This window comes from Babylonia areolata, chromosome 24 (genome assembly GCF_041734735.1).
Source record: "Babylonia areolata isolate BAREFJ2019XMU chromosome 24, ASM4173473v1, whole genome shotgun sequence".
NCBI classification, from domain to species: Eukaryota; Metazoa; Mollusca; class Gastropoda; order Neogastropoda; family Buccinidae; genus Babylonia; species Babylonia areolata.
Window position 1 is genome coordinate 33,094,258 of NC_134899.1, and position 12,363 is coordinate 33,106,620.

Below are 12,363 nucleotides of genomic sequence, written 5' to 3' on the forward strand. Positions count from 1 at the left end.
CTATTACTTGACCTTGCCCCCGATGTTGCAGACAAACCGTTTCAACATTTTCAGGCTCATGACATGCTGCTGTATGTGTCAAACTCAGGCCATGACTAAGACCAATCAGTGTCTGCATTATAATCATATTCACACTTTGCTTGTCTGAAGTGGATCAGTGAGGCTGGTGTAATCAGCAGTGTGTGTGCTCATCCACTGATTCGGCTAGCACTTTGTCAACACTTTGAGCCACAAGTCATGCCATGCACCATATTAGGACTGTGTTTATGTTTATTCAGGGCCTGACTAAGCGTGTTGGGTTACGCTGCTGGTCAGACATCTGCTTAACAGATGTGGTGTAGCATATATGGATTTGTCCGAAGGCAATGATGCCTTCTTGAGTAACTGAACTGAACTGAACTCATGTTTATTCTTGATCGAAATAGTCTTCTTCTGAGTAAAACAACAGTTATGCTTCTTCTCTTTACGGCTTAAGGGAAATTCAGGAAAGTCCCATGGACTGGTTGACTTATCATATAGCAATCTGGCAATGGGTACAGTGTAATGGATTGATCCATAATGTGGGCATTTAACAGGTTAAATGTTGAATCTGTTATTGATACACACTGACCATGTCAGCTTGTAGACAAGGTGGACGATCAACCTGTCTGTTTTCCATTTGGTTCTTTCAGCACTGTGTATGATTGCAAGTGGGATATGCATGGACGTAATATGTGTATTGTCTTTTTACCAGACGAGGACGGTGCCTACTACTGGCACATCAAGAGCGGCACCATTCAGAGAGACCCTCCTCCCCCCGCTCCCCCAGATGGCCCCACTCTCTGCACTCCCACCACCGTTAGATCGGTGTCTGTCAACAGTGACTCTGTGAGTAGGGTGGAATGTCTGGACAAAATTATGTTCATTGTGTACACATGTATTGATGAATGAAGTACTCATAAATTGTTATAAAGATAACGGGTGCAATAGCCAATTGGTTAAAACGTTCGACTTTCATTCTGAGGGTCCCAGGTTTGAATCTCAGTAACTGCGCCTGGTGGGTAAAGGGTGGAGATTTTTCCAGTCTCCCAGGTCAACATATGTTCTGACCTGCTTATGCCTGAACCCCCTTCGTGTGTATACACAATCAGAAGATCTATCAAATATGCAGGTCAAAGATCCTGTAGTTCTTGTCAGCATTCGGTGGGTAATGGAAACAAGAACATACCCAGCATGCGCACCCCCTGAAATGGAATGGTAAAGACTGTCGTACATGTAAAAGCCCACTCATGTACATATGAGTGAAGGTGGAAGTTGCAGCCCACGAACGAAGAAGGACATGATTGTGGTAGTTGTGATGTCAAGTACATAAGGACATGATTGTGGTGTTTGTGATGTCAGGTACATAACAACATGATGTGATGTTTGTGATGTCATGTACATGACGATGATGGTGGTGTCATGTGTCAGAGCTCGCAGGAAGCCAGCTCGGTGCCCTCCACCCCCACCAGCGTGACCTCCAACACGGAGCGCCACCTGCAGGAGTTTGAGGGCCATGCTCTGCAGTATGCTGCCAAGTCCTTGCAGACCCTGTGAGTTCTGGAGTTCACCATGCTGACGTCTTTGTTACCAGTCATAGGAATCCTTCAGTCTTGGGAGACTATGATGGAGTTGTGCTTCGGGTGATGTTTCTGGCGCAGTGTCGCTTGTGGCTTGACAGGCCTGTTTGAGAATGCCAGTCTCGATTATGTGTGATTATGAAATTGGTGGAAGATGTTAGAATTGTTAAGACGCTCAGCTCCCCCTATAGAGAGTCTGTGAGGGGGTTGGTTTGAATCTGCTCTCTCCCTTTCTCCCAAGTTTGACTAGAAAATCAAACTGAGTGTCCAGTCATTTGGATGAGACGATAAACCGAGGTCCTGTGTGCAGAACACACTTGGCGCACTGAAAAAGAATCCATGGCAATGAAAATGATGTCCTCTGGCAAATAATCTGTAGCAGAAATCCACTTTGATATGTACACAAATATGATTATGAACATGCTAAGCGTGTTGGGTTATGCTGCTGGTCAGGCATCTGCCTAGCAGATGTGGTGTAGCATGTATGGATTTGTCTGGATGCAGTGACACCTTGGGAGACTGAAACTGAACTGAAACTTTATTGGTAATGTGTGCATTTTATTTTGCATTTTATTATTTCATGTATAGCCTGTTTATTCCCCATTATTTTTCTTTTCTCCTGCAGTAGCATTAGTTGTATGACCTCTCTCTCTCCCCCCACCCCTCTCTCTCTCTCTCTCTCACACACACACACACACACACACACACACAGGCACACACACACACAGAGGCACACACGCACACAGAGGCACACTCACACACTCAATGAATTGCTGGATCCCTGTTACATAGTACATAGTTTGATTGGAGTTTTCCTGTTGTCTGACTAAGGCTACAGGTATTGTTGCATTGATTTTCTTTTATTTTGTAATGTGATGGTAGATTTTAGTTTTTACAGGGTTTTGATTGCTCTGTTTTAAATAATTTGTTGTCTTTTCGTCAGCAAATACATCAACAAATTCTCTTTTAGAGATTTCTCTTTCCTTCTTAGAAAACATGTACGTGGAATGGAATTGCACTCCAACATTTTTTCTTCTGTTTTTATTTTGTTTGGGGGGAAAAAAAAAATCATAGAAATTCATGTTCCAAAAATGGCAGTGTAATTTTGATGATTATTGTTTTAACCCCTTCACTGCTGCTGAGAAGTACGCTCATCCCTGAAGGTCAATTTCCTCACAAAGTGAATACTGAGGTAACAGGTCAGGATGTCAGTCACCACTCTTTGTCTGCACTTCTTCCAGTGTGGCATGAATTTAAAGTGCGCGAACTACTTCTGGAGTCCTTTGAAGTGGTGTGATTGATTCTGCTGAAGCAGAGTGATGCAGTCCCCAGATCTTAATTTCCCGAGATGAAGCAGTCAAAGGGTTAAAGTGTGTGACCTTGATAACAGACTTTCTTTTTTTTCATACCAGATGTCTGAATTAATAGTTCTGAAGATCAAGGGGTTAAAGTGGTGACCTTGATAATAGACTTTTTTTTTTTCTTTTTCTCTCAAACCAGATGTCTGAAATGATAGTTCTGAAGATCAAGGGGTTAAAGTGGTGACTTTAATCCATACTTTTGTGTGTGTGTGTGTGTTTTTTGTTGTTGTTTTTTTCTCAAACCAGATGTCAGAATCAATAGTTCTGAAGATCAGTAAAAAAAAAATTTAAAAAAATCTCTTCTCTTTTCAAGCCAGCATGAATATCCACAATGATACAGACCACACATCAGCAATTGTCTTTCCTTTTTTTTTGTGGTTGTTTTAATCTTCTCCAAGATGGTATAAACCTTGGAAATAACAACAACGAGATCTCTCTCTGTACCCAGGGCGTCTCAGTCAGAGCAGAAGCCGCCAGCCTCGGAGGAGGACAGCAGCAGTGGGGGGAGCAAGAGGCCTGTTCGCTTCGCTGTGCGCTCTCTTGGCTGGGTCAGCATTGCGGAGGAGGACCTGACCCCGGAGCGAAGCAGCAAGGCCGTCAACAAGTGCATCATGGATCTTTCCTTGGGCCGGAACGACCTCAATGACACTGTGGGCCGCTGGGGAGATGTGAGTGTGTGTGTGTTTGTTTCCGTGTGTCTGTGTGAGTGAGCGAGTGTGTTTTGTGAGAATGAACGAGAGCGTGTGTGTGTTTGAGTGAGTAGAGAGTTTGTTTGTGTTTGAGTGAGAGTCTCTGTGTGTGTGTATGTGTGTGTGTTTGAGTGGGTGAGGGAGTGAGTGTGTGTGTGTTTATGAAAATGAGCGAGAGTGAGTGCATTTGTGAGAGATGGAGAGTTGATGAGTGTTTTTGTTTGCGTGTGTACATTTGTGTTTGTCTGCACTCTGTGTGTGAATAACAAAATGTGTGTGCTTAAATGTGTTCATATGAATGTGTGTGTGTATTTCAGTGTGTGACTTTGTGTGTGTTATGTATATGAACATAGTATGCTGTGTGTGTGTGTGTGTTTGTGTGTGTGTGCGTTTATGTGTGTGTGTCTGTGTGTGTGTGTGTGACTGTATCGTTCAAATAAGTGTTGACATTCCATGCACGTGTGCATGTTTCATGGTTTCAGGGCAAAGATCTGTACATGGACATTGACAGTCACAGTCTGCGGCTGCTTGACCCTGTGGACTTCTCAGTCCTGAACTCTCAGCCCATTCATTCCATTCGGGTGTGGGGAGTGGGGCGTGACAATGGCAGGTCAGCATCTCTTTTCATAACTCTTTTGTTCAGGCAAAGAGCCTGTCTTGTGACAATGGTAGATTAGGATCTCTTTTCAAAACTTGTTTTTTGTTCAGGCAAAGTGCCTGTGATATGACACTGTTAGGTAAGCATCTCCTTTCATGACTCATCTTTTGTTCAGGCAAAGTGCCTGTGATGTGACAGTGGTAGGTAAGCATCTCCTTTCATAACTCATCTTTTGTTCAGGCAAAGTGCCTGTGATGTGACACTGGTAGGTAAGCATCTCCTTTCATAACTCATCTTTTGTTCAGGCAAAGTGCCTGTGATGTGACACTGTTAGGGTAAGCATCTCCTTTCATGACTCATCTTTTGTTCAGGCAAAGTGCCTGTGATGTGACACTGGTAGGTAAGCATCTCCTTTCATGACTCATCTTTTGTTCAGGCAAAGTGCCTGTGATGTGACAGTGGTAGGTAAGCATCTCCTTTCATAACTCATCTTTTGTTCAGGCAAAGTGCCTGTGATGTGACACTGGTAGGTAAGCATCTCCTTTCATGACTCATCTTGTGTTCAGGCAAAGTGCCTGTGATGTGACAGTGGTGGTAAGTATCTCTTTTTATGACATCATTTGTTCAGGCAAAGTGCCTGTGATGTGACAAATGTAGGTAAGTATCTCCTTTCATAACTCTTGTTCAGGCTAAGTGCCTGAGTCTTGACAGTGGTAAGTAAAGATCTGTTTCTATGACTCACCCATTTTTCAGGCTAAGCATGTTCCAAAGTACAAAAACTCTTCTTGCTGTTTTCTGATTAAATGCCATGCAAACTGCGAAACTCTGCGTGTCATTTTTTTTTTTTTTTCAGGTTGAGTGAGTGTCTTTCTTGCCTACGGAGAACTGTTTTGTTGCTATGGGGTTCTTTTACGATGAACGATCAAATTGAATGATGTCAACCACACTGGAAACCTGTGTGCGTGTGCGTGTGCGTGTGTGTGTGTGCCGTGTAGGAACTTTGCCTATGTGAAACTCTTCATGTCATTTTTTTTTTAATGTTAGTGTCTTTCATGCCTAGGGACAACCATTTTGTTGCTGTGGGTTCTTTTACGATGCACGATCAAATCAAACGATGTTCAACCACACTGGAACCCCATGCGTGTGTGCTGTGCAGGGACTTTGCCTACGTGGCGCGCGACCGGGCCACCCGCATGCACATGTGCCACGTGTTCCAGTGCGACACGCCGGCACGTCAGATCGCCAACACGCTGCGGGACATCTGCAAGCGCATCATGCAGGAGAGGGGACTGCACCCGCCCCCCACCGAGCCCCGTGTCACCCGCCCCACTGACCTGCCCAACCTGGACAAGGCTGCCTCCCTCATCAACAGTCAGTGCTGCTGTGTCTTGGTTGTGTTTGTGTGTGTGTGTGTTGTTTGTTTGTTTGTTGTATGGGTGTTGTTTGTTTGTGTGTTTGTCTGTTTGTGTGTTGTTTGTTTGTGTCATGTGTGTTGTGTGTGCCCTCATCAACAGTCAGTGCTCATGTCTGGGTTAGTGTGTGTGTGTTGTTTGTTTGTGTTGTGTGTGTGTGTGTGTGGGTATGTGTGTGTGTGTGTTGTTTGTGTGTGTGTGTTGTGTGTGTATGTTTGTGTGTGTGTGTGTGTGTGTGTGTTGTATGTGTGTTGTTTGTTTTTGTGTGTGTGTGTTGTGTTTATGTTGTGTTTATGTTGTGTGTGTGTGTGTGTGTGTGTGTGTGTGTTAGGGCTGTTTATTTGTGTGTTTGTGGGTCTGTTATTTTGTATCTTTTTTGTGTTTTCTGTGTTTTGTATTTGTAAGAGATAGGGTGTGTGTGTGTGTGTGTGTATTATAGGGTGTGAGTTTTGTTTTGCTTTGGTTTTTTTTTGTGGTGTTTGTGGGCAGCTTGGGTGTGGGGGTAGTCTTTTTCTTTCTTTATTTTTTGAGGTGGTGGGAGGGGGGCTGGATTTTATGTTTGTGGGTTGGGTTTTTTTGTGAGGGGAGGGCTGGGTTTTGTGTGTGATTGTGGGCTGGTTTTGTGTGTGTGTGCTTGTGCATGTGTGTGTTTGGGGAGAGGGGTGGGGATGGGGGGCGTTGAGGCTGTTTTTATGTGTGTTTGTGGACTCTTTTTTGTGGTGGGGGTGGAGGCAGGCTATTGTGTGTGTGTGGGGGGGGGGGGGGGGGGGGGGGGGGGGGGGGCTGTTTTTTTTTGTGTGTTTGTGTGGGCTGTTACTTACACAATTATCATTGCTTAATTTTTTTTTCTTTTCGTTTTTTTTTTCTTTTGCAACAATTGTTAGTCTCTGAAGGCCTGACCATTCTATGCATGGGTCAGGCATCTTGTCCATGCACTTGTTTCCCTTGCTCTCCCCTCATTTTTTTTTCTTTTGTTTTAAAGCAGATATGGTGTAGTATATATGGATCAGTACACATGCAGTGACGCCTCCTTGAAACAGAAACTGAAGACTGAATCAGTGCAAGTTGTCTCTCATGCTGATATTTCAGTCTTCACTCATCCATGCATGGTCAGAATGATCATACTAAAAAATGAAATAAAACAACTATTTAAAAAAAACATCTACAACACACACACACACACACACACACACACACACACACACACACACACACACACAAAACCACCAAAAAACAACTGGCCACTTCTGAACTTAATGTAATATGCCAGATAGCCAGAAGCCCCAAAACTTATTCCTTTTTTTCTCTCCCCCAGTTACACTGTTAGATTCAATCACTGGTCAGCGAAATCAAAATCTGTGGATGTGTGACTGAACATACCCTTTCTGTTCACAGGTGTCACCTTCCCCACACCCATGGAGGAGCCTCGCAAGGTGATTCGCTGTCACTACCTGGGCTCACGTGAGGTCATCAGACCCACAGGTGAGTATTGGGAGAAAAGTGTGAGTGAAGAAAAAAACATTGAGAAATGAGATGTTATTATATATTCATGATTGTGTGAACTTTTTTTATTGCCTTTTTTTGTACTTTTTTTGTTGTTGGTTTGTTGTTTTTTAAATCATGGACCTTTTTGTTCGAACATGTGCTTTTATACTTAGTGATTTAGCACAATACGTATTGCTACTTGTGCAAACTACCATATTTTATGCTTGTTTGTTTTTGGCATGGTGTGTGTTGACATTTATGTTGTTGTCCTGTTAACATGTAGCTGTGGTGTGTTGTGACTTGTTGCCAGCTATAGAACGCTGTTCAAACCAACAGCTGGGTGTGTGTTGACGTTTATATTGTTGTCCTGTTTATATGTAGCTGTGGTGTGTCGTGACTTGCTGCCTACAGTTGAATGCTGTTTAAACCAACAGTGTGTATGTTGACCTTAATATTGTTGTCCTGTTTATTTGTAGCTGTGGTGTGTCGCGACTTGTTGCCAACAATGGAATGCTGAGGTGAGTGTTGACGGTGTGTTCTGACAGGGACGGACATGATCAACGAGTCAGTGGACTGGATGTACCACCATGTGCCCCCAGAGAAATGGACCTTCGTCAACGTCGCGATTGCCCCCTCTACCATCACCATCACCGAACATGGGGTCAGTGCTCGTCCTTTGTTTCCTTTTTGGGGGGGTGGGGGTGGGGTTGTGGGATGTTTGTGGAATGTTTGTATTTGTGTGTGTGTGTTTGTGGGGTGGGGTGTAGAGTGTGTGTGTGTACGTGAGTGCAGGGGTTTATATATGAGAGTATGGGGGTGGGATGTGGGGGGTGGGGAGGGGGGGAGGTAGATGGGGAAGTATGGTGAATGGGCACTGATCTTTAACATATGGTAGAATAAAAGTGTTCCACACTACTGCCATTGATTACCAATTATATCATCATTTTTAACCCATTCATGAAAAGCAGTTGTAAGCCAAAGCATTTGAAATTACTTGTCAGTGAATGATTCAGAAACCAAGTTAGGCAAAAAGAGAGAGAAAGTAACATCATACAACAAACAAGCACAACTCTTGGAAAGACAAATGGATTTTGTTTATGGTTTAGTGTATATGGATCAGTCGGCATGCCTTGACACCTTGTTGAAAATGAAACTGAGACTGTGCAAGTAAACAAAGATAAAAAAAAAAAGAAACTTGGAGACCGCCTGCAAGTGCTTGATGATGCGGTACTGTGCAGTGTTGTGTTGTAGTGCAATTCAGTTCCAGTTTCAAGGTTCAAGAAGGTGTCAGTGTGTGGACTGATCCATATTCGCTACACCACATCTGCTGTTAAAAATCTGTCTCTTTCTCTCTCTCATACATATATATATATATATATATATATATATATATATATATATACAGGGTCCATACGGGTCATGGAAAAGCCATAGAATTCTGGTCAAAGTCATGAAAAAGTCATGGAATTTCAAATAAAGCTAAACAAAAAAGCTTGTTCTTTTGTGTATGTGCGTACACGACTACATGTGTGTCTGCAAACTTCAGATGAACATTTAGCCAGTCAAAGCACTGAGCTCAGTGAGTCAAGGCTTGTTTGAAACAAAAACGAGGCTCAGGGATGAGTAATGTCAAATTGATTCTGATTGGTTAAGAGCTCTGATTCAAGTACTTTCGTTGGCTCTCTCACATAACCACAGGCCCTCATCCTAGAGTGTCGTTTGGAATGGGGAACGACACGCTGTGCAGTTCAAGATGCCGGGGAAGTGTAAATTTATTTAATTGTGGCTAAGTAATAAAAGACTCGGCATGTTGGCTGGCAACTCATGTGGATCCAACAATGACATACTGTACAGCATGTTGGAAGTCTTTCGATATTTTGAATGTGGGTGATGCTGCACTGAAAAGTCTTGCAAAAAGAAAAAAGACACAAGACTGCTCTGTCAGTGAAAGATTCAGCGACGGCTTCCCTTCGGCTGACGGAATTATATTAGAGCTTCATGGTCAATTTCAAAACATATCTCATCATCTGCTCGGCTGCGTTCCATCAAAAGAAACGGCATCATTGCCAGTCTTATCGGCCACGCCTGCAGTGTATTTGGTAAAATCCAATGAGAAAGATGCCGATGTCAGTCAGCAAGCTACACAAGGCAACACCTGTGTATGTGTGTGCATATGTTGGTTGTATATAAAACATGGAAGTAACAAAGAAGATGCTGTTCGCTGCTGCTACCTCTCAGAAATACTTCTGGCACCTAGATGACCAGAAGAAGGAAAAGGAGGAAGCTGAGAGTGAGAAAAAAAGAAAGAGGATGTCTGCCGTGGATTAACTGAAAAACAAGAGAAAACGGCTGGAAGACACTATCAAATGTTTGCAGCGAAGTGCAGATCAGTACTCTGAGCAGGCTGAAGACAAGACAATTGTGAAAAATTTACTGACTCTTGTATCCAAGTCAAATGCTCCCAGGAAGTCTGCAAAACAAAAAGAGGAAGAACTGAAAACCATTGATTAGGAGATTGAAAACCAACTGAGGCACATCGGAAATTTACAAGAATTTTTTTCCCAAAGAGAATGACATTTATGGAAACGAAAAGTTTCATCCAGGATACTGTTAGGACAATGTGAGCATTGATGTTAAACCAAGGGGCTTAATGGACAATGCGTGCAATGGTGGTGTCAAACCAAGATACCTTGAGGACAGTGTGTGCATTGGTGGTGTTAAACCAAGAATGAAGATAACTTGAGCCAATTTAGGACAGTGTGCATTGGTGGTGTTAAACCAAGAGACAATGAGGACTATGTGTACATTAATGGTGTTAAACCAAGATATCTTTTGGACAGTGTAGTGCAGCGGTGGTGTGACCAAAATACCTTGAGCCAGCTGAGGACACTGTGTGCATTGGTGATATTACACAAGATACTTTGAAAAAGATGTTTGAATTGGTGGTATTAAAACAAGGCATTAAGTATCACTATTATTGCCTTTCTTACTGCTGTGCTATGGACATTCAAAGCAAGGTAATGTTTTAGAATTGTTTATCTTCCCTGTTAGCTGTTTTGATAATAGAAGAATGTACATTTTGTCATGAAAAGAGTTAATTTGAAGTCATGGAAATATGTGAAAATATCATGGAAAAGTTTTAGAAAAGTCATGGAATTTTAGAAATTGTAAACCAGTATGGACCCAGTATATATATGTATAGATAGATATATACATATAGATATATATATAGATATGTGTATAAATAAGCAGATGCCTGACCTTTTCAAAAACCCAAGGTGATGGTCAGGCCTTAGATACCTTGAGGCCTACCCTAAGTTTGTGTAAAACCCTGTGTAAAAGTTACAAGGTTTGTGTTGTGCTGTTTCAGAACCCTGACAACATCCTGGAGGAATGCCGTGTGCGTTTCATGTCCTTCATGGGCATCTCCATTTCCAACGTCAAGTGAGTCCCCTCCCCCCCCCCCCCCCCCCCCCCCCACTCTTTCTGTCTTTTGGCTGTGGGGGATGCAGAGATGCCAACTGTTATGATTTCGCCCGGTTTTGTTAGGCTCAATCGCAGTTTGTTCTGATGTTACATCAACGTCACATGCTTTCCTGTCGTAACATAACCCAGATGTTATAGTCCTATCGATCACGAGGCCAGGCCAGTCACTTCTGACCTTGGTCTCGCATGATGATGCTCAGCTAATCGCACACATGTTTACATTGAAACAGCATTCAGTGAATCAATCAGCTTAATCGTTTGCCCGAAGAAGAGAGAACTTGGCTGAATCAAGTTGTGTTTCGGTCAAACAGTGTCTGTGCCCGGTGGGTTTAGCTACGGAGTGCAAGGAAGGAACAAGCGGCTTGAAACAAAGTCAGCCATGGATTCCAGTTGTGAGAAACAAGACGAACAAAGACCAGAGAAGAGACACAGTGCCACAGATGTGTCAGCTGTAAAGAAGCAGTGGCGGGAACAGAAGTTTCGCCACTCGGAGTCTGAGTGTTCCTGCCCAATTCAGAATGTTCCTGTCCTCATTCTTCCCACAAACACTTGACAGGGGCTGGCATCTCTGGGAATGGTAGGGGATGGGGAGAAAAACAAAAGGTTCCAGCCGTTTTCCATTGTAATCGCATGGTTGAAGATTTTTCATTGTGTGTTGAAGAAAATGCTGCTTCAAATAAAACCCACAAAAAAGATCCTTTTGAAAAAAAATGTTGCAGGTTCTTAAAACCAAAGAAAGATTATCCATATAGATAAAAATAAAAAGCTGCTAAAAACCCAGAAATAAGAAAATATGGTGTTTTTAGTGTATGTTTTGAAAAATGCTAGAAATGTTCTTTTTTTAATTGTCTGACAGGCTTTGTATTTGCTGTCGGTCTTTCACTGCCAAGTTTCTAAGTAAAGAACACTCCCCAGCACCAGGTATTTTAGACTCACTGCTCTCAGTCACACGATACAGTTTGTGTCAGAACAACTCAATGGACTTGTTCACATCATACTTGGTTAGGGGGCAAAGGTTAATCTGTAAAAAAACGGTCCTTTTGACATGACCCATGGACGCCTACTTAAGTCACCTATTGTAGTGAGCTGTCTTGTCAAGTGAAGTCAGCTATTGCGGCAAAAGAGTTAAAGTTAAGCTAACATAGACTGGACCATTGTAGATTTTGTTGGCAGTCTCTCATCTATCAGAAGTGGATTCACTGGGTGGTTCACCTTGATTCCAAGTGGTCCAAGCTGTTTGGGAGGCCTCACACATGAAATAGCTTGCTTTTTCTGTTGTGCATAGAAATGTAAACTGTACCAAAAGAGTGCACTTTAGAGATGTTTCATTATCATTGTAGTTATTGTTATCATTTTTCATTTCCAGAATGTGCGTTACAGTGAAAATTGATGCGAAAAAAAACCATTGACAGATAGATATGCTTTGTGAAAAGGTAGGATGGGAAGCAGGAATGAAGCATAATGTTTCTATTTTGTGCGTTCAGGAGAGTGTGCACTGTCTGCTGTTGCTGTTTCAGGCTTAAGCTGTTTATGCCAGATCTGTGCTAACATAAAGAGGGCACTTGCTTTCAAACAGGTGTTCTGTGCATTAGTGATACAGAGTGTCAAGTGATTGTGTCTTGTCCTGTGGTGATACAAAGCATGACTTGTTCTTGATCATGTGACACACAATGTGTGTGTGTGTGATGTGATATGTGTCATATCCTCGATCATGTGACATTGAGTGTGTGTGTG

At 42.7% G+C, this 12,363-nt stretch overlaps 1 protein-coding gene across 2 annotated transcripts in view; it reads left to right on the plus strand.

Moving 5' to 3' along the window:
- Positions 1–12,363, plus strand: part of LOC143299234 (protein Fe65 homolog) — a 50,003-nt gene that overhangs the window by 15,635 nt on the left and 22,005 nt on the right. For both annotated transcript variants that reach the window (XM_076612437.1, XM_076612439.1), the window contains exons 8-15: positions 734–867; positions 1,450–1,571; positions 3,408–3,627; positions 4,131–4,258; positions 5,403–5,617; positions 7,054–7,140; positions 7,689–7,804; positions 10,514–10,587. In XM_076612437.1, the coding sequence (XP_076468552.1) occupies positions 734–867; positions 1,450–1,571; positions 3,408–3,627; positions 4,131–4,258; positions 5,403–5,617; positions 7,054–7,140; positions 7,689–7,804; positions 10,514–10,587 (1,096 nt within the window). The remainder of the gene's footprint in view (positions 1–733; positions 868–1,449; positions 1,572–3,407; positions 3,628–4,130; positions 4,259–5,402; positions 5,618–7,053; positions 7,141–7,688; positions 7,805–10,513; positions 10,588–12,363) is intronic.